General features: G+C 48.7%; 2 protein-coding genes across 7 annotated transcripts in view; both read left to right on the forward strand.

Annotated features, from left to right (window-relative positions):
• LOC140421439 (uncharacterized) overlaps window positions 1-17526 on the forward strand; it is a 36683-nt gene extending 19157 nt beyond the window's left edge. For 3 of the 6 annotated variants that reach the window (XM_072506155.1, XM_072506156.1, XM_072506157.1), the window contains one exon: window positions 1508-7139. In XM_072506155.1, the coding sequence (XP_072362256.1) occupies window positions 1849-2583 (735 nt within the window). In that variant the 5' untranslated portion in view covers window positions 1508-1848 and the 3' untranslated portion in view covers window positions 2584-7139. Of the gene's footprint in view, window positions 1-1507; window positions 7140-8042; window positions 8252-16297 lie in introns of those variants that run through there. The other 3 variants (XR_011946770.1, XR_011946775.1, XR_011946771.1) reach the window with 2 other exon arrangements.
• The window catches only part of LOC140422634 (uncharacterized), a 111967-nt gene that overhangs the window by 28175 nt on the left and 61801 nt on the right, over window positions 1-21991 (forward strand). Inside the window, exon 3 of the mRNA XM_072507638.1 lies at window positions 19963-20549. Coding sequence (XP_072363739.1) covers window positions 19963-20549 — 587 coding nt within the window. The remainder of the gene's footprint in view (window positions 1-19962; window positions 20550-21991) is intronic.

Genomic DNA, 21991 nt, shown 5'->3' on the forward strand with positions numbered 1-21991 from the left:
AAAAAATAATATAACAGAGGACTTTCTAAATGGAAAGAGGTTAAGTACAGTGGATGGCGAAGGTGCACAGATCCTTAAAATGCCCCGAACAAGTGCAGAAAATAATCAAAAAGGAATGCTGGCATTTATATCTGGAGGATTGGAGTATAAAGACAGAGCTTATGCTGCAGCTATACAAAACCCTGGTAAGACGCCACTTGGAGAACTGTGAGCCATTCTGGGCACCACACCTTCAGGAGGATATTGTGTTCTTGGAGGGAGTGCAATATAGGCTTACTAAAACGATTCGCTGCGATACCTGGACTACGGGGGTTAGGTTACGATGAGAGATTATTGATTGATTGGTTTTATTTATTGTCACGTGTGCCGAGGTACAGTGAAAAGTATTGTTCTGCGGACAGTCCATACAGATCGTTCCATACATGAAATAAACCCATAGGACCTACATAAAGGGGTGAGCATACAGAGTGCATTACTACTCAGTAGAGAAGATGTGTGAAGAGATCAGTTCAGTCCATAAGAGGATCATTCAGGAGTCTGGTAACAGTGGGGAAGAAACTGTTGTTGACCCTGTCACCATGTGTTCTCAGACTTTTCTCTGATGGGAGAAGTTGGAAGAGTGAGTAACCCGGATGGGAGGGGTCTTTGATTGTGCTGCCCGCTTTCCCCAGGCAGCGGGAGGTATAGACAGAGTCAGTGGATGGGAGGCAGGTTGTGTGATGGACTGGGCTGTGTTCACGCTCTCTTTAGTTTCTTACGATCTTGGACCAAGCAGTTGCCATACCAGGCTGTGATATAGCCAGATGGGATGCTTTCTATGGTGCATCTGTAAAAGTTGGTAAGAGTCAACGTGGGCATGCTGAATTTTCTTAGTTTCCTGAGAAAGTATAGACACTGTTGTGCTTTCTTGGTCGTAGAGTCGGCGTGGGTGGACCAGGACAGATTTGTGGTGATGTGCACACCTAGGAATTTGAAGCTGTCCACCATCTCCACCTCAACACAATTGATGCAGACAGGGGTGTGTACGATACTTTGCTTCCTGAAGTCAATGATCAGCTCTTTAGTTTTGCTGACATTTAGGGAGAGATTGTTGTTGTTACGCTACTCCACTTGGTTCTCTATGTCCCTCCTGTAGATATTGAAGATGTTGAGGGATATGATGGATATTGTGGGAAAACGGTGCTGGGGTAGGTCAGCCAATGATCCCATTGAATGGTTCAGCAGGCTCGATGGGCCGAATGGCCGACTGCAGCTCATATTTGTTGTGATCTCCTGGACAGGAAGCTGTGAGCTTGGATTTGTCAATCAGCCTGAATCAGCACCTTCAGGAGAATAGAGAAGGTGAATATTAGATACAGCAGAGTGAGAATGGAGGGATTGTGTGGGATGGAGATTTACAGCTTTCAGGGAATAAGAGAGGAAAAAATGTGCCACCAAAACTAGAATCGTCTGTTCTGAGTTTCTATCCTGTACTGACAGTGATGACTTTTGTAAATTGTTTTTACAGGATATTAGGCGAAGAGGAATTACAGACAGAAATCTAAAATGTCAAGTCTCGATCTGATATTACTCCCTTCCTTGGAACCTCAATATCTCCCGCCTTTGAATCGAGAAGGAGAAATGTTTTCCCGAACTGTCAGCTAAAGATTTCAAACATCAGTCTGATTGGAAAAGCACCGAGACCCACACAACACACACCCGAGTGAGAGTGTTCCAGTGAACTGACTGTGGAAAGAGCCTCAACCAGTTACACAGCCTGAATAAACATCACACCATTCACAGTGCGGAGAGACCCTACCCGTATTCTGAACTGATTGTCGAACCTGGAGACAGGAGGAGACCCAAAACATGGAGAAACGGTGGAAATGTGGGGACTGTGGGAAGGGATTCAGATCCCCATCGCAGCTGGAGACTCATCGACGCAGTCACACTGGGGAGAGGCCGTTCACCTGCTCCCAATGTGGGAAGGGGTTCAATGATTCATCCACCCTGCGGAAACACCAGCGAGTTCACACTGGGGAGAGGCCATTCACCTGCTCTCAGTGTGGGAAAGGATTCTCTCGGTTATCCACCCTGCGGATTCACCAGCGAGTTCACACTGGGGAGAGGCCATTCACCTGTTCTCAGTGTGGGAAGGGATTCACTCAATTATCCAACCTGCTGACACACCAGCGAATTCACACTGGGGAGAGGCCATTCACCTGCTCTCAGTGTAGGGAAGGATTCACTCAGTTATTCAACCCACGGAGACACCAGCGAGTTCACACTGGGGAGAGGCCATTCACCTGCTCTCAGTGTGGGAAAGGATTCTCTCGGTTCTCCACCCTGCGGACACACCAGCGAGTTCACACTGGGGAGAGGCCATTCACCTGCTCTCAGTGTGGGAAAGGATTTGCTCAAGGATCCCAGCTGCAGTCACACCAGCGAGTTCACACTGGGGAGAGGCCATTCACCTGCTCTCAGTGTGGGAAGGGATTCTTTTGGTTATCTCACCAGCGGAGACACCAGCGAGTTCACACTGGGGAGACGCCGTCCACCTCTCAATGTGAGACGGGATTGCATGGTTCATTGCACTTGCTGTGACACCAACAATGTCACAATCGATTACAGGGGTTGGATTCCACTGTTATTGTTTCTGCTCTACACCCAGGACTGCATTTTGTTCATTCTGACAGGTGGCCAGTGGGGATGGTCGGAGGATTTCTTTCTGCTGGACTGGCCGGTCTCACCACTTTGCCTCCAATGGGCTGATGCTCTTTGGGCTTTGTTGCTAATATTGCTCACCGCCTGCGGCCTGCATACGTTTGGGGTGATTAGGAGCCTTACGTACCCAGCTGCGCCGTACACCAAAACGTTTGATGAACTTGTGAATATAGTGGGCAACATTTTAACCCAACCCCGTCCATGATAGTCCAGCGTTACCGGTTTAATACCGCTGAGAGGACCCCTGGAGAATCCCTTGCCGATTTTCTATCCAGGCTACGCAGGATTGCGGAGTACTGTGACTATGGTGAGACCTTGTCAGAAATGTTACGCGACTGTTTGGTTTGCGATATTAACAATGCGGCCATCCAGAGAAAGTTGTTAGTGGAGCCAACATTGACTTTTCAACAGGCCATTCAAATAGTATTGTCCCGAGAGAGCGCAGAGCGAGGAGTACAGGAGCTACAGGGAATGGAAGTGCATGCCTTGGGGCACAACCCCTTCCGTCCGAAAACGTCCCTCCGCACTCACTTGGGTGAGGCAACATCCGGACCGACGCCAGTGGCCGTCGGACATTCCTACCCGAAGGGAGCCTTCTCCAGAGCCAATGGATGAGGAGCCATGTCCGTGTCAGACTTGTAAGCGCCGACCCCGTCGCGGATGGCGGTCCTGGGGGCGCCAGAGGCGCCGTCGTTCCGACCGAAACTGGGACCAGCCCAGGGGCCGTAACTGGGACCAGCCCAGAGGCCGTACCTTCCACGTGGATGAACCTGCGGCGACTACTCCTGAGGACGTGGAGACGGAGGACGACTGCCTGCAGCTGCATTGTGTGGCAGCTCCCCGTGTGGCCCCCATTAAGGTGACAGTACGGGTCAATGGCCACCCGCTTGAGATGGAGTTGGATACTGGCGCAGTGGTCTCAGTGATCACCCAGAGGACATTCAACCGCATCAAGCAGGGTATACAGACCCTTACATTAACCGACTCACAGGCCAGGTTGGCCACCTACATGGGGGAACCACTGGACATTGCAGGAACTACAATGACCCCTGTTGTCTATGGACGCCAGGAGGGGTGTTTCCCACTTATCGTGGTGCGCGGCCATGGGCCCAGCCTGTTGGGTCGGGACTGGTTGCGCCATTTGGGGTTGCAATGGCAGCACATCCTCCAAACAGTTTCTGAAGGGTTGACTGAGGTGCTAGGACGATACCCAGATGTATTCCAGCCTTGTTTGGGGAAAATAAAAGGGGCCGTAGTCCGTATCCAAGTTGAACCAGGAGCCACGCTGCGCTATTTCCGGGCGCGCCCAGTGCCTTACGCCTTGCTCCAGAAGGTAGAAGGGGTGCTCACTTGTTTGGAGAGTTTGGGTATTATCAGGCCCGTCCGTTTTGCTGACTGGGCAGCAGCAATTGTACCTGTAATGAAGCCAGATGCCACAGTTCGCTTGTGTGGCGACTATAAACTTACAGTGAATACGGTTTCCTGACTTGACCGATATCCAATGCCTCGCATAGAGGATCTCTACACGAAGCTTGCAGGTGGACTCTCGTTCACAAAATTAGATATGAGTCACGCCTACCTGCAGTTGGAGCTGGACCCTGCCTCCCGACCATATGTAACGATTAATACACACCGGGGCCTGTATGAATATACACGGTTGCCCTTTGGAGTATCCTCTGCCTGCGCAATTTTTCAACGTGTTATGGAGGGCATTTTGAGAGGTTTACCACGTGTGGCTGTCTACCTAGATGACGTTTTGATTACAGGGACATCGGAGCAGGAACATTTGGAAAATCTGGAGGCTGTCCTTGGGCGCCTTTCGGAGGCTGGAGTCCGTTTACGTCGCACAAAGTGCGTATTTCAGGCAAAGGAAGTAGCCTAGCTAGGTTATCGGGTGGACCGTGAAGGTCTGCATCCCATCGCAGAGAAGGTGCGTGCAATTCAACATGCCCCCGCCCCGACTGACACTTCACATCTTCGTTCTTTTCTCGGTCTCGTAAATTATTCCGGGAAGTTCCTCCCCAATCTGGCAACTACGCTGGCCCCTTTGCACCTTCTGCTAAAGAAAAATCACTCCTGGGTTTGGGGTCAGCCGCAAGAAACCGCTTTCCGGCGGGTAAAGCAACAATTGTCGTCGTCTGGGTTACTAACCCACTATGATCCTGGAAAGCCTTTGCTCGTCACGTGATGCATCCCCGTATGGTATTGGGGCCATCCTGTCCCACAAGATGGAGAACGGGGCCGAACGACCGATAGCTTTCGCCTCCCGCACATTGACTGCAGCGGAGAAAAAGTGCGCGCAGATCGAGAAGGAGGGCCTGGCAGTGGTTTTTGCGGTGAGACGCTTCCACCAGTACGTGTACGGCCGCCATTTCACTATCGTGACTGATCATAAGCCCCTGCTGGGACTTTTCAGAGAGGATAAGCCAATACCGCCCATTGCTTCTGCACGGATCCAGCGCTGGGCTTTGTTGCTTGCTGCATACGAGTATTCTCTGGAGTACAAACCAGGTACGCAGATAGCAAATGCCGACGCACTGAGCCGATTGCCTTTATCGACCGGCCCCATGTCGACCCCCACGACCGGTGAGGTGGTTGCAACCCTAACTTTTATGGACACCTTGCCTGTCACGGCATCACAGATCCGTGAGTGGACCCAGACGGAGCCAGTCCTGTCAAAGGTTCGGCACATAGTCCTGTATGGTGGGCAGCATAGACAGCTCCCAGGCGAGTTGCGGGCATTTTCCTCCAAGCTGTCAGAATTCAGCGTGGAAGACTGCATCCTCTTGTGGGGGACGCGTGTGATTGTCCCGGTAAAAGGCCAGGAGCTGATACTAACAGACTTGCACAATGGGCATCCAGGCGTGACCAAAATGAAAATGTTGGCCCGGAGTTATGTCTGGTGGCCAGGCCTCGACACCGACATTGAGAAGGTGGCCCAAAACTGCTCCATTTGCCAGGAGCATCAGAAGCTTCCACCGGCCGCGCCCCTACATCACTGGGAATGGTCAGGGCGGCCTTGGGCACGCTTGCATGCAGATTTCGCAGGCCCTTTTCAAGGATCCATGTTCCTTCTACTAATTGACGCCCAGTCCAAATGGCTAGAGGTGCATAAGATGCAGGGGACAACGTCCTGCGCAACAATTGAAAAGATGCGTTTATCGTTTAGTCCGCATGGCCTCCCCGAGGTGCTGGTCACGGATAACGGCACTCCATTCACGAGTGAGGAGTTTGCGAGGTTCGCGAAGATGAACGGCATCCGCCATATCCGCACTGCCCCTTACCACCCGGCTTCAAATGGGTTGGCAGAGCGCGCAGTGCAGACATTCAAAAGAGGCCTAAAGAAGCAGCCTTCCGGATCAATGGACACGAGTCTATGATTAATCTAGGACAAAGGTTCGGCACAACATCGTGGGCCGAAGGGCCTGTTCTGTGCTGTATTTTCTATGTTCTATGTTCTATGAGACTGGCTCGCTTTTTGTTTACGTACAGGACCACCCCCCATGCAGTGACTGGGGTAGCTCCCGCAGAACTCCTAATGGGCCGGAGACTTCGCACCCGCCTTAGTATGGTCTTCCCGGACATTGGCGCAAAAGTACGCCGCACAGAAGAACGGCAGGGACAGGGATTGTCTCGGCATCGTCCGATTCGGCAGTTTGCGCCCGGTGACCCAGTATTTGTGCGGAATTTTGCTGGTGGTGCCCAATGGGTTCCTGGTGTAATCTTTCGCCAAACGGGCCCTATATCTTACCAAGTGCAATCCCAGGGTCGTCTCCAGCGAAAACATGTAGACCACGTTCGGTCCAGAAGACCATCCCCTCAAAAGATTCCCCGCCCCCGGAGCTCATTTCAACAGCCGCAGAGACCAGAGACAAGGGAAGGTAGTCCTCACAATCTGCCACTGGTGCCTCACTCTAAGCCTGCGCAGGTCGTTACGGGACCGAATGGAGGTAGAGACGCTGACATGACGGAGGCAGCAGACTCTGACTCCGAGATGGAGACACAGGATGCATCAGAGGGGGAATCCTCGGGTCCACGGGCCGTGGATGTACAACCGCGCCGTTCATCACGGAAGCGCCGGTCTCCGTCTCGTTACACGCCGCCTGATCCAGCGCCGCATGCAAATGGCGTCCGGCCTGCTGCCAAACGGGTCCAACGCCTTCCTTCGCCAGGGTCTTCGGTGGATTCCTTGAACTTTGGGGGGGGAGGGATGTTATAACCTGCCTACTTACCATTGGCTGGGGACTAATGACTATCCCACAATCCTGTGGGAGTATGAGCTTCCCCAATGGGGGGGCGGAGAAACCACTGGTAAACTCCCAGTATAAATAAGCTGGCCAGTTCAGGAACCAGCAGGAAAGAGTATGTAGCAAGGGAAGTTGCTGTTATGTATATATGTTATAGTAAATAAATGTTATTACTTTGTATCCTTAAAACTCGTGCTGGATTCTTCGTGGCCCTTACAAAAGTATTCTAAATTTAAAAAAACAAAATCTCCGGGTGTTACTCACTTATCTGGGTGTTACTTACACAAGAAAACTATCCGGGTTTGAGGGGCAAGTTGTCTGAGGTGGACTGGGAAACAGATGGGAGACAGAGAATAGCTAATATTTTAGGAATTATTACCTATTTACCAAGGGGTCGGTTAGCTCAGTTGGCTGGACGGCTGGTTCGTGATACAGACCGAGCAGTTGCCATACCAGGCGTGATGCAGCTGGATAGGATGCTCTCTATTGCACATCTGTAGAAGTTTGTGAGAGTCGATGCAGACATGCCAAATTTCTTTAGCTTCTGTAGGAAGTAGAGACGTTGTTGGGCTTTCTTGACTGTTGCATCAACGTGAGTGGATCAGGACAGACTGTTGGCGATGGTGACACCCAGGAACTTAAAGCTATCGACCATCTCCACTTCTGAGCCATTGATGCAACCGGGAGTGTGTGTCGTGCTACGCTTCCTGAAATCGATGATCAGTTCCTTGGAAATGGAAATATTCCATTAGATCAAAGGAAGGGGCTCATAAAGTAGTCAAAATAGTAGTAATGAATGAATCAGTAGTTATAGTAAAGGATTGAGTTTTATTTGCTGTAAAATTGTAAAAGCTTAATTGCTGTGTATGTGCAACGAGGATAAATGTATCGGCAAGAGAGACCTTCCAGCCCTGATTAGCCTCAACATTTGAAACTGTATGAATCAGGAATTGTACAGAATCAGGTAAAGAGATAGTATGAAACTGTTCGATTGTATTCCTGTCTAAGTTAATGAGAGAAGGTGGTGTCAGTAACTGGGAACCCAGTTCAATTAAACTAGTGCCCAATTTACCAATGGTTATGTTACAACAGGCTTAACGCTGACCTGATGTAATGGTCACTTTGGGGATGAAAGTCGAGGTTCCGAAGGTCTTCCTTGCTGGCCAAGTACTGAAGACTCTCAAAGAAGGAGCCAGGGAGGGTTACGCTTCTACAGACTGATCACCTGCATGAAATTGTAAAAGTCAATGTCTTCAAGTTGTTCAGTAAACCATTTTCTTTTAATACACATTTTAAATTTACTATCCAGACAATTTTGCCTTGTTTTAATTGGTTAAAAACGTGTCTGAAACAGTGAAACAAAGTGAATTCATTAAATGGTAAGTTGGGGTGGCTGAAATCAATTAAGTTACAGATAAGAAGATCAGATAACATCAATCTTCGATTTAAAAACTTGCATTTCTGTAGCGCCTTTCACAATCGCAGGACGTCACAAAGTGCTTAACAGCCAATCGAGTACTTTTGTAGGGTTGTAACTGGTGTAATGTAGGAAAAACAGCAGCAAATTTATACACAGCAAGATCCCACAAACCAATGTGATAATAAGCAGATCTTATTTTGGTGATGTTGATTGAGGGATAAATGTTGGACACATGGGATAAATCCCCAATTCTTCTTCACAATAGTGGGAACTTTTACTGGACCTGAGAGGGACAGGCAGGGCTTCAGTTGAACATCTTATTTGCAAGAAGGAAACTCTGACAGTGCAGCACTCCCTCAGGGCTGGCACAAGGAATATTGGATGTCATTTTTGTCCTCTGGTCCCTGGACTGGGATTTAATCCCACAACTTTCTGATTCAGGGTGGGAGTGCCACCCACTGAGTCAGGGCTGAAACTGTAGACAATCCAAAGTTAGAAACGGAAAGTTAGCCTTTAAAACCCTTTGCCTAAATTTAATAATAAAGACCTCAGTCTGGATAACATGGATTTAACTTCAACAAATGTGAGAGCGTTGGTTTAGAGCCACAAGTTTTGACTTTGAGACTCGGGCACCTTTTTGTCTCTATTGCTCGTGTCAATGACAGCCAGGCGACGGAGCTGAGGGCTGCATTTGGTGGCGAATAACAGGGCCTGCAGCCCCAGTTGGGAAACTGCCATGGGCATCGCACTAATAGAGAGACAGGGAGGCGCTGGAGGACTGAGTGGGAAATGGGCCTTCAACCAGTTATATCAGTCACTCAGAGCGAACACAAAACCCTTCTCTTTCAATACATATACAGCGAAGAGGCTGCAATGAAATCTGTCTCTTTTCACCTGCATAAAGGCAGGAGGCTCAGATTTACATGATGAAGCAGGAGTCCTTTTAGCCCATCATTCCTCGATGAAAAACCTCAAAAGCTCCATTAATCTTTTCCGGGGCAGTAACCAGCTCTCCCCCCTCATCTTTAACCTGAGCTATTCCCCATGTGGCTGCCTGCCATCTCAATTGGTGAGCCAATAATCGACTGACTTTAACCCCGTACTCAAATTTTTTGACTCACGTTGTTCTGATCTGCCTGAATGCAGATTCAATGGTATCTTTCCAAACATAAATAATTGAAAGGGAATAATTTGCAGGGCTGTGGGGAAGAGCAGAGCAGTTGGATGAATCAGTGTACTTTCGAAGAGATAGCAGGGGAATCTTGGGCTAAAAGGACTCCTGCTTCATCATGTGAATCTGGGCCATGGAATACTGTCGATCCACCTCCAAGATTAAATCTACCAACCTCTGCCTTTCAGACCTTTTTACGTTTGGAAAGATACCATTAAATCTGCATTCAGTCAGATCAGAACAACTCGCGTCAAAACATTTAAATAAAATCTCCCTCATGGACAAGGCTGACAGGGCTGAAAGGCAGAGGTTGGTAGATTTAATCTTTGAGGTGCTCGACAGTTCTCCACGGCCCCTACGGCAGAGTTGTTGGCAGAGAGAAAGATGTACAAATGATGTTTGAGTTTGAATTGACGGGGAATGCGGTGAGCCAGCGTTTGCGAGGAGCATTTTATGAGTATGGGGATAAAGCCAGTCGATTATTAGCTCACCAATTGAGACGGCAGGCAGCCACATGGGGAATAGCTCAGGTAAAAGGTGAGTGGGGAGAGCTGGTTACTGCCCCGGATAAGATTAATGGAGCTTTTGAGGTTTTTCATCGAGGTCTATACAAGTTTGAACCACTGGAGGTTGGCTCGGAGAGGGAGCAATTTTTAGACGGATTGGACTTCCCAGTGGTAGAGAGAGTGATGAGCAATGGGGTTGGAGGAAGTTATTGACTGTATTCGTTCCTAGCAATCGGGGAAAGCCCTGGGGCCGGATGGTTTTCCGGTGGAATTTTACAAACAGTTTGCGGCCTTGTTGGTGCTGTACTTACTGGGAATTTTCAATGACTCTCTGCTGAGGGGACTGCTGCCGACCACACAGTCGTTGACCCTGAGTTCTCTAATCCCTGGAAAAGGACAAAGATCCCCTTGTGTGTGGGTCTTATCAACTTATTTCACGATAAAATACTGATGTGAAAATACCAGCTATGGTTCTGGCGAAATGTTTGGAGGAGTGCACACCAAAAGTGATCTCTGAGGACCAGACAGGGTTTGTCAGGGGCCACAGTTATCGTCCAACATCAGGAGGCTTTTGAATGTGGTCATGTCGCCCCCTATGGAGCAGGTGCCGGAGGTAACTACCTCCATGGATGTGGAGAAGGCCGTTGACCGTGTGGAGGGCAGCTACCTCTTCGAGGTCTGGGCGATTTGGGTTTGGTCGCACTTTTATTTCCTGGGTGAAACTGCGATATAATTCCTATGGCTAGTGTCCGGACCAATGCTGTGAGCTCAGGATATTTCTGACTCATATATTCAGGCACAAGACAGGGATGCCTGCTGACTCCACTGTTGTTTGCGCTAGCGATTGAACGGTTGGCCATTGCACACAGATTGTGAGTGAAATGGAAAGGATTGAGAGGGGGAGGAACAGAGAGTGCCTCTTTATGCAGATGATCAGTTGTTGTACGTTTCTGACCTCTCGGGTATGGGAAAAATTATTAAACTGTTGAAGTAGTTGGATCCTTTTTAAGGTACAGACCGAATATGAGAGAGAGTGCAATCTTCCCACTAAATTCCCTGGGGTACAGGACAGATCTGGGGAGGCTGCCCTTTAAACTGACCAAGTCCAGGTTTAGGTATTTGGGGACGGGTGGCACACGATTGGACACTGTCACATCAGCTGAACTTGGTCGGTCTGGTGAAGGAGGACGTGAATAAGTGGGATGCCCTCCCACTAACCTTGGCGGATAGAGGGGATATGGTCAGAATGAACATTTCACCGAGGTTTCTATTCGTGTTCTGGAGCCTGTAGATCTCCCTCCCTAAATCTCTTTTCACTACAGTTAATAGATTCATCTCTGTCTTTGTCTGGGAGGGAAAGACTCCTGGGATTAGAAGAGCTTTCCTGCAGAGAGGGAGACAATCAGGTGGGTTGGCGCGACCAATCATGATGCTCTATTACTGGGCCGCGAACATTGGAAAAATGCGAAGATGGTTTGAGGAGCCGGACGTGGGGTGGGGATGGATGGAGGAGGCCTCTTGTGCAGGGTCATGTCTAAGGGCATTGGTTACGGCCACTCTTCTGTTCTCCCCAGCCAGACTCGATGAGCCCAGTGGTAGTGGCATCTTTAAGGAATTGGAACCAGTTTAGACAACATTTTGGACTGAGAGACATGTCATTACTGTCGCCAATTTGTGATAATCATAGATTTGCACCGTCAGGGCTGGACTCTGGGGGAAAAAGGGGTTGAGAGGTTCAGGGATTTGTTTCTGGAAGGTAGATTTCCGGGTCTAGACGAGATGGAGGAGAAATTTCAACTCTTGAGGACGAGTGCATTTAGGTATTTGCAGGTGACCAGAAAGTGAATTGGATGAGCTGCATAAATACTGTAACTACAGAGCAGGTCAGAGGCTAGGAATGCTGCAGCGAGTAACTCACCTGCTTCTCCCAAAGCCTGTCCACAATCCACACTGCACAAGTCAGAAGTGTGATGGAATACTCTGCCTTTGTCTGAGTACAGCTCCAACAACACTCAAGAAACCTGACGCCATCCAGGACAAGGCAGTCCACTTGATTGGCACCCCTTCCACACACTCACTCCCACCTCCACAGATGAACAGTGGCAGTAGTGCCATCTACAGTGTGCATTGATGATATTTACCAAAGCTCCTTACACAACACCTTCCAAACCCTCAACCACTACCATCCACTAGGGCGAGGACAACAGATATATGAAAACACCACCACCCGGAAGTTCCCCTCCAAGTTACTCACCATCCTGACTTAGAAATATAATGTCATTCCTTCATTGTCACTGGCTCATAATTGTGGAACTCCCCAACAACACTGTGGGTGTACCTACACCACATGGACTGCTGCTGTTCAAGAAGGCAGATCAACACCACATTCTTGTGGTCAATTAGAGATGCATAATAAATGCTGGCCTACCCAGTTAATGCACGTCCCTTGAATGTACAAAAAAAAATGTTAATTTAAACTGTCCTGGATACTCCCAATGAACATATCCTGAATCCTACCCCTGTCAATTCACTTTGTCCAACTGATAAGCAAGTTATAAATACCCACGATTATTGAGGTACCTTTCTTACAAGTCCCCATTATTTCTGCAGTTATTATAAACCCGATGATGCTGCTCCTGTTAGATGACATATAAAATACTTCCAACAGTGACTTCATTCACTTTCCTTATCTCCAAACAAGTTGATTCCACGTCTTCGTCTTCTGAACCAAGATCATTTCTCACAACTGTATCGATCTCAAACTTGATGAACCAAGCTAAACCAGACCCTTTCATTTTGTCCTAAGCGTCTGAAAAGTCACCCAACCCTGAATATTCAGTCCCCAGCCTTAGTAACTTTACAAATGTATCCCTACATTGGCTATGATATCATACAAATTTATTTCTATTTCTTCCATAAGTTCATCAATCTTATTAGAAATACTGATGCAGTCAGATAAAGTTTAAAATCTGACTTTCTATCATGTTTTCCTACTCTGACCCTCTTTACTGTTTCATCATTGTATTTGTCAGCCCTGTCCCCTCACCAACTATTTTGTTCAAATCTCTCTCTCTCCAGCCCAAATATGTGATTCACCTGGGCACTCGACCCAATGTGGTTCAAGTGAAGGTTATCCCAATGATACAGCTCCCTCTTTCCCTACTACTGGCAATAGTACCGTATGACTCGAAACCCATTTCTACTGCACAAATCACACATTCAACATTTTGATCCCATTTACCCAATGCCAATTTGCTCATGGCCCAGACAGTACTCGAGAGGATATTACTTCTTTGTTCGCTTTTGAATTCAAACCGAGCTGCTCATGCTCCCTGAGAAGAACCTTTTTGCTTTATTCCACCTATGTTGCTGGCAACAACATCCACTACAATAACTACAATAACTACGCCCACCCTCTCCTATTTTGCATTCGTCTCCAGCCCATAAAAATGTCCTTAAATCTATTTCAGGGCACTGGTGAGTAGGCTGGAGGAGTGCCTCCCGAAGATAATAGGTGAAGATCAGACGGGTTTGTGAGAGGGAGGCAGCTCTTTTCAAACGTTAGAAGGGTATTGAATGTTTTTATGGCACCAGCGGAGGGGAGGGAAACAGAGGTGGTTGTGGCATTGGACGCTGAGAAGGCGTTCGACCGGGTAGAATGGGGGTACTTGATGGCAGTTCTGGAGCGGCTTGGGATTGGACCAAGATTTGTGAACTGGGTAAAGCTACTATATAAGGAGCCGAGGGCAAGTGTCCGCACAAGCAACATTGGCTTGAAATAACTTTCTCTCCACCATGGGACTAGGCAGGGATGTGCTATGTCCCCCCTGCTGTTTGCACTCGCGATTGAGCCGTTGGCCATCACATTAAGAGGTTCGGGGGTATGGAAAGGAATAGTCCGGGGGGGGGGGGGTGGATAGAGCATAGGGTCTTCTTATATGCCAATGACTTGCTGTTATACGTGTCGGAACCGAGTGTGTCGATAGGGGGAATATTGGAGCTGCTTCGGGTGTTTGGGTCTTTCTCGGGATGCAAACTAAATCTAGACAAGAGTGAGTATTTTGTGGTGTCTCGGCCGGGGGTGGGGGCCGGTGTGTCGGGGCTGCCATTCCGTAGGGCAGGGACTCACTTTACAAACCTGTGGGTGCAGGTTGCCCAGGAGTGGGGGGCGGGGGGACGGGGAGGGGGGCTCCGCAGGTACAACATTTCTAGTTTGGTGGGTAGTGTGAAAGCCGATCTGGCAAGGTGGGATTGTCTCCCTCTGTCACTGGCGGGTCGGGTACAGGCGGTTAAAATGAACGTGTTGCCAAGATTTCTGTTTATTTTCCAATGCCTGCCGATTTTCCTACCAAAGGCTTTTGTCAGAGAGATTGAGGGAAGGATGACTTCATTCATATGGGGAGGGAAGGTGGCCAGAGTTAGAAAGGTGCTGCTAGAGGGGAAGGCAAGCAGGGGGTTTGGGCTTTCCGAACCTGATGTATTACTACTGGGCGGTGAATGTGGAGAAGGTGCGGAGCTGGGTCATAGGGTTTGATTCCCAGTGGGTCAGAATGGAGGAGAGTTTGTGCAGGGGGTCGGGATTAGAAGCACTAGCAACAGCGCCGCTCCCAATTGACCCGTGGAAATACTCAGGGAGTCCGGTAATAATAGCTTCATTGAGAATTTGGAGGCAGTTTCGCCAACACTTTGGGTAGGGGGCAGGGTCAAGGGAAATGCCAATTCGGGGGAACCACAGATTTGAGCCAGGGAGGTGGGATGGAAATTTTCGGAAATGGGAGGAGAAGGGGATTATGACACTAAAAGATTTGTTTCTTAGGGGTCGGTTTGCAGGATTAAAGGAGCTGGAAGCGAAGTATGGGCTGGAGCAGGGGGAATTGTTTAGATCCATACAGGTTTGAGACTTTGCCAGAAAGGAGATACAAAGCTTCCGAGTAGAGCCGGTCTCCACATTGCTGGAGGAGGTGCTGACGACAGGGGGACTGGAGAAGGGAGGAGAGTTAGCGGTTTACGGAGCTATTTTGGAAGAGGAGAAGGCACCACTGGAAGGGATCAAAGCAAAGTGGGAGGAAGAGTTGGGAGAGGATATGGAGGAGGGGTTCTGGTGTGAGGTGCTCCGGAGAGTGAATGCCTCCACCTCGTGCACGAGATGGGGGCTGATACAGCTGAAGGTGGCATACAGAGGACACCTCACAAGGGCGAGGATGAGCAGCACGGTAGTATGGTGGTTAGCACAATGGCTTCACAGCTCCAGGGTCCCAGGTTCGATTCCCGGCTTGGGTCACTGTCTGTGTGGAGTCTGCACGTTCTCCCCGTGTGTGCGTGGGTTTCCTCCGGGTGCTCCGGTTTCCTCCCACAGTCCAAAGATGTGCAGGTTAGGTGGATTGGCCATGCTGAATTACCCTTAGTGTCTAAAATTGCCCTTAATGTTGGGTGGGGTTACTGGGTTATGGGGATAGGGTGGAGGTGTGGGTTTGGGTCGGGTGATCTTTCAAAGAGCTGGTGCAGACTCGATGGGCCAAATAGCCTTCTTCTGCACTGTAGATTCTATGATTCTCTGAGTTCTTTGAAGGAGTAGAACATGAGTGTGAACGTTTGGGGGGGGAGGGGGGTAATCACGGTCATATGTTTTGGCCCTGTCCAAAGCTAGAAGATTACTGGAAGAAAGGGGGTTTTTAGGATAATTTCTAAAGTGGTGCACGTGAAACTGGACCCGGGACCTCGGGAGGCCATATTCGGGGTGTCTGACCAGCCAGGGTTGGAAACGGGTGCGGAGGCAGATGTTGTAGCCTTTGCCTCGTTGATCACCTGAAGGCGGATCCTGATAGGTTGGAGAGCAACCTCTCCACCCTGTGCCCTGGCGTGGTGGGGGGACCTGTTAGAATTCTTGACTCTTGAGAAGGTTCAGTTTGAAGTGAGGGGAAGGATGGAGGGGTTCTACAATTCATGGGCATTATTCATTATGCACTTTCAAGAACTCGATAACATCGAACATTAGTTGGGGCAGGTGGGTGGGAGGGTTGGGGGGAGGGGGGCTGTGTGTGTAAGTGGTGACTATGGGTGATCCCTAATTCCTTTGTCATTTGCTTGTGTGAACATGCGGGCTAATGTTTGGGGTTTGGTGGGAGGATGGGATCGTTGTTATTGATATGGAGATTGACATATTTGTTACTGATTATTGTTTATTGTTGGTGGGTGTAAATTTGGGAAAAAATGTGAAAAAGGAGAATTAAAAATTTTTTTTTTAAAACAGTGTCAGTTACTGTGAAAAGCCCCTAGTTGCCACATTCCGGTGCCTGTTTGGGTACAGAGAGAGAGAATTCAGAATGTCCATATTACCTAACAGCACGTTTCGGGACTTGTGGGAGGAAACCGGAGCACCCGGAGGAAAACCCATGCAGACACGGGGAGAACGTGCAGACTCCACACAGACAGTGACCCGAGCTGGGAATCGAACCTGGGACCCTGGAGCTGTGAAGCAACAGTGCTAACCACTGTGCTACTGTGCCGCCCATCCCACACAGCTACAATGCACTGTTTTATCCAGACCCAAGAATAGATTCAAGATGTCACGTTCAGCACAAGGACACAAGATATTATAGACTGTAAGATCCACAAACTCTGTCAAGGTGGCTGCAACTTAACAGGTTATTATGGACATTAAACTGTGGGCGATATTCGATTCTGTGACCAATATTTAGTTAAACACAGTCCTGAATAAGGAAACTTTGCAGCCACCTGTGAAGTTTAAATGTCTTGTGTCAGGATGAACCAGCATTTGAGGAATATGAAATCTCTGGAGTGTTGGTCTCCAAGTGTCCTATTGAACACAGGAGAATGAGCTCAAATTGGGGCAGAGTTATCTCTGAGTGAGTGAACTTCGTAAACTGCTATTGTATCGGGGTATTCTGGGTCTGAGTTTTAACCCTGCAGTTAATTGTCAGGGATGCAGTATAATAAACCCTGAACAAAGCAAATGTGTGTGTGAGAAGCATCTGAAGCACCAGGAACCAGCTGAAACAGCAGAGCTGAATGTCTCCCAGTGCAGCCACAGTACTGTACTTATTCCATTCCAGCTTCCAAGTCCACCTGAGAACCAACCTCCTGGCTATTCATCAACAAGAAGCTTCAGAGACTCATGAGACTTATTTGTTTCTGAAAACGCTTCACTCCAACTAAAGGATCAGCTCAACAAGAAGAGGCCTGCAGCGATATAACGATTGCAGTCTAGATTCCATTTTCATCATTACAGCTTCAACTTGGTCTGTACCTAATTTATGTGTATGTGTCAGTGAGTGTGAAAGAGACGAGAGACTGAGATGTTCAAACATCCAGGGAAATAGTGTGATAATAAATAACCTTTCCTTTAAAAATGGCCAGTAAGCCTGCTCCTGAAATGTATTTTAAATAAAGAAAGATCACCCAAAGGGGAAGAAAATATCACACAAACGTCCTGATAATGGACTGGAAAGGACCACGAAATGTAATCAAACGCTGTATAACCCCTTTCGGGTAACTATACAGAGGTTGCAGCCTCTCACACTGAATGTCTACGTGATCCAGAGACTCCTCCAGGCCACAAACATCAGCTGCAGCCTGAGAGTGGGTGAAACTCTTTAAAAACCTGTTCCCATACTATTTATGACGGACACTAGGACCCTGCTGCGGAACAGAAACCTTCAGGTCCCGCCCACGAGCTGTTGCGTCACTAAGACGCCGGCGCATGCGCCCTGCTTCCCCAAGATGGCGGCTGTGAACCAGGGCCTGGTCCCGGGAGAGAGCTGACCGGCGGTGATGTGACCTGAGGATCACCGCACCTCAGGCAAGGGGCCAGGTTGGGAAGGCGGTGCCTTCGGGAATAACTGGGAAGGTGATGTTTGGTCAGTTGCTGCAGTCTGTGTAGTGAAGGTGCTGTCACAGTGGTGTGAGGTGAGGAAGTACAGGATTATCACCCAGCAATGATCAATTAAGGGGAATGTAAATCCAGCTCAGGCTGCTTTCAGATTGGAAAGGGAGCTAAGGTGTGTCCTCAGAGCTGGTGAATGTTGAGGCTTTGGCAGTTTCTCTATAAAGTAATTCTCTACCACCTCCATCTTTAGAGTCATAGAGTTTTACAGCACGGAAAGAGCGCCTTTAGCCCATTCATTATAATCTTTATTATTGTCACAAGGAGGCTTACATTAACACTGCAATTAAGTTACTGTGAAAATCCCCTAGTCGCCACATTCTGGCGCCTGTTCGGGTACACGGGGAGAATTCAGAATATCCAATTCACCTAACAAACACGTCTTGTGGGAGGAAACTGGAGCACCCGGAGGAAACCCACATAGACACAGGGAGAACATACAGACTCTGCACAGTGACCCAAGCTGGGAATTGAACCCAGGTCCCTGACGCTGTGAAGCAACAGTGTTAGCCACTGTGCTACCATGGCGCCCAGCATGGCAGCCAGTCCTCGAAGAACCTAACGGGAGCCTTACCCTCCACACCTTCTGACTGGCCGACGACTCGGTTGTTCTTTCTCCGACGCTCGGTTATCCGAATGCTCCAGGACCTCCGCCTGCCACTCGGCTGGTTTTCAAAGGATCGAATTTCAACGGAGGCATCTTGCTGAACGTTCAGGATTCTCTCCTCCGGTTCAGCGAGTCTCTTTTTTTTCCTTTTTTAAAAATAAATTTAGAGTACCCAATTCATTTTTTCCAATTAAGGGGCAATTTAGCATGGCCAATCCACCTAACCTGCACATCTTTGGGTTGTGGGTGCGAAACCCACGGAAAGAATGTGCAAATTCTACACGGACAGTGACCCAGAGCTGGAATAGAACCTGGGACCTCGGTGCTGTGGGGAACTGGCAGGTAAATGGAGAGAAAGCTGAGATGACGAGGGATTTATTTTCTCGAGTATGTGGTGAAGCCATTGGAATTCTGTACCCCAGAGGATTTACAGTGCAGAAGGAGTCCATTCGGCCCATCGAGTCTGCACCGCCCTTAGAAAGAGCACCGTACTTAAGCCCACGCCTCCACCCTATCCCCGTAACCCAGTAACCCCACCTAACCTTTTTGGACACTAAGGACAATTTAGCATGGCCAATCCACCTAACCTGCACATCTTTGGACTGTGGGAGGAAAGCAGAGCAGACACGGGTAGAACGTGCAGACTCCGCACAGACAGTGACCCAAGCAGGGTATCGAACCTGGGACCCTGGTGCTGTGAAGCAACAGTGCTAACCACCGTGCTACCCAACTGTGCTAACCACTGTGAAATGAGGGATAATGTGGGAAAACGGTGTTATGGTAGATCAGTCAATGATCCCATTGAATGGTTCAGGGTCGATGGGCCGAATGGCCAACTGCAGCTCATATTTGTTATGATCTCCTGGAGCATGGATCTGTCAATCAGCCTGAATCAGCACCTTCAGGAGAATTAGGAGGGTGAATATTAGATACAGCAGAGTGAGAATGGAGGGAGAGTGTGTGGGATGGAGATTTACAGCTTTCGCGGAATAAGAGAGAGGAAAAAATGTGACATAGAAACTAGAATTGTCTGTTCTGAGTTTCTATCCTGTACTGACAGTGATGAATTTTGTAAATTGTTTTTACAGGATATTAGATGAGGAAGAATTAGACAGAAATTTCAAACGTCACGTCTCGATCTGACAGTCACTCGATTCCCTGGAGCCTCAATATCATCAGCCTTTGAATCGAGAAGGAGAATGTTTGCCCAGATTGTCAGCTAAAGATTTCAAACATCAGTGTGACTGGAAAAGCACCGAGACCCTAACAATACACACCCGAGTGAGAGTGTTCCAGTCAACTGACTGTGGAGCTTTAACCAATTACACAGTCTGAAAAACATCACAACATTCAGAGTGGGGAGAGACCGTACTCGTGTTGTATCTGTGGACGAGGCTTCAACTGATTGCCCAACCTGGAGAGACACAAAGAGACCCAAAACATGGAGAATCCATGGAAATGTGGGGACTGTGGGAAGGGATTCAGAGCCCCGTCAAAGGTGGAAACTCATCGACGAAGTCACACTGGAGAGAGGCCGTTCACCTGCTCTCAGTGTGGGAAGGGATTCAGTGATTCATCCACCCTGCGGAAACACCAGCGAGTTCACACTGAGGAGAGGCCATACACCTGCTTTCAGTGTGGGAAAGGATTCAGTGATTCATCCAACCTGCAGACACACCAGCGAGTTCACACTGGGGAGAGGCCATTCACTTGCTCGCAGTGTGGGAAGGCATTCAGTGATTCATCCAACCTGCGGAGACACCAGCGAGATCACACTGGGGAGAGGCCATTCACCTGCTCTCAGTGTGGGAAAGGATTTGCACATTTAGACACCCTGCAGACACACCAGCGAGTTCACACTGGGGAGAGGCCATTCACCTGCTCCCAATGTGGGAAGGGATTTATTGATTCATCCACCCTGCGGAAACATCAGCGAGTTCACACTGGGGAGAGGCCATTCACCTGCTCTCAGTGTCGGAAGGGATTCACTCGGTTATGTCACCTGCGGACACACCAGCGAGTTCACACTCGGGAGAGGCCATTCACCTGCTCTCAGTGTAGGAAGGGATTCTCTCGGTTATCTCACCTCCAGACACACCAGCGAGTTCACACTGGGGAGAGGCCATTCACCTGCTCTCAGTGTGGGAAGGGATTCATTGATTCATCCAACCTGCGGAAACATCAGCGAGTTCACACTGGGGAGAGGACGTCCATGTGCTCTTAGTGTGGGAAAGGATTTACTCAATTACCTCACCTGAGGAGACATCAGGGGTTCACACTCAGAGCAGCCTTCTCGAAGGTCAACGCACGGAAAGCCACTGGCCCAGATGAGGTACCCGGACTAGCACTCAGGTCTTGCACGGATCAGCTGGCGGAGGTATTCGCAGACATCTTCAACCTCTCTTTACAACAATCTGAGGTCCCTATCTGCTTCAAGAAGACGAGCATCATCCCTGTCCCAAAAAAAAGCCAAGCAGCGTGCTGAAATGACTATAATCCAGTGGCTCTGACATCCATCATCATGAAGTGCTTCGAAAGGTTACTCATGGCACGAATCAACTCCAACCTCCCGCATTGCCTTGATCCACGACAGTTCGCCTACCACTATAACAGGTCCACAGCAAACGCAATCTCCATGACCCTGCACTCTACCCTGGAACACCTAGATAACAAAGACACCTATGTCAGACTCCTATTCATCGACTACAGCTCAGCCTTCAACACCATCATTCCTACGAAACTCATCTCCAAACTCCGTGGCCTTGTCCTCGGCTCCTCCCTCTGCAACTGGATCCTGAACTTTCTAACCCATAGGCCACAATCAGTAAGGATAGGCAACAACACCTCCTCCACGATCATCCTCAACAAGGGTGCCTGAGAAGGCTGTGTCTTCAGCCCCCTATTATACTCCTTATACACCTATGACTGTGTGGCCTAATTCCCCATCAACTCGATTTTCAAATTTGCTGATGACACCACCGTAGTGGGTCGGATTTCAAACAATGACGAGACAGAGTACAGGAATGAGCTAGAGAATCTGGTCAACTGGTGTGACGACAATAATCTCTCCCTCAATGTCAACAAAACGAAGGACATTGTCATCAACTTCAGGAAGCATAGTGGAGAACATGCCCCAGTCTACATCAACGTGAACGAAGTAGAAAGGGTCGAGAGCTTCAAGTTTTTAGGTGTACAGATCACCAACAACCTGTCCTGGTCCCACATGCCGACACTATAGTTAAGAAAGCCCACCAACTAGTGTCTGGGGGAAGAGGAGCGGGCATGTGCAGTATGGTTTGATTGAAGTATTGGTTTTATATTGATGTTTGCACATTTCTGTTATCTGTAACTGTTTACAATGCCAAAAAATACCTCAATAAAATTGTTTGTTAAAAAAAAAAAGAGCCCACCAACGACTACTTTCTCAGAAGACG

Source organism: Scyliorhinus torazame, chromosome 5 (genome assembly GCF_047496885.1).
Source record: "Scyliorhinus torazame isolate Kashiwa2021f chromosome 5, sScyTor2.1, whole genome shotgun sequence".
Lineage (NCBI taxonomy): Eukaryota > Metazoa > Chordata > Chondrichthyes > Carcharhiniformes > Scyliorhinidae > Scyliorhinus > Scyliorhinus torazame.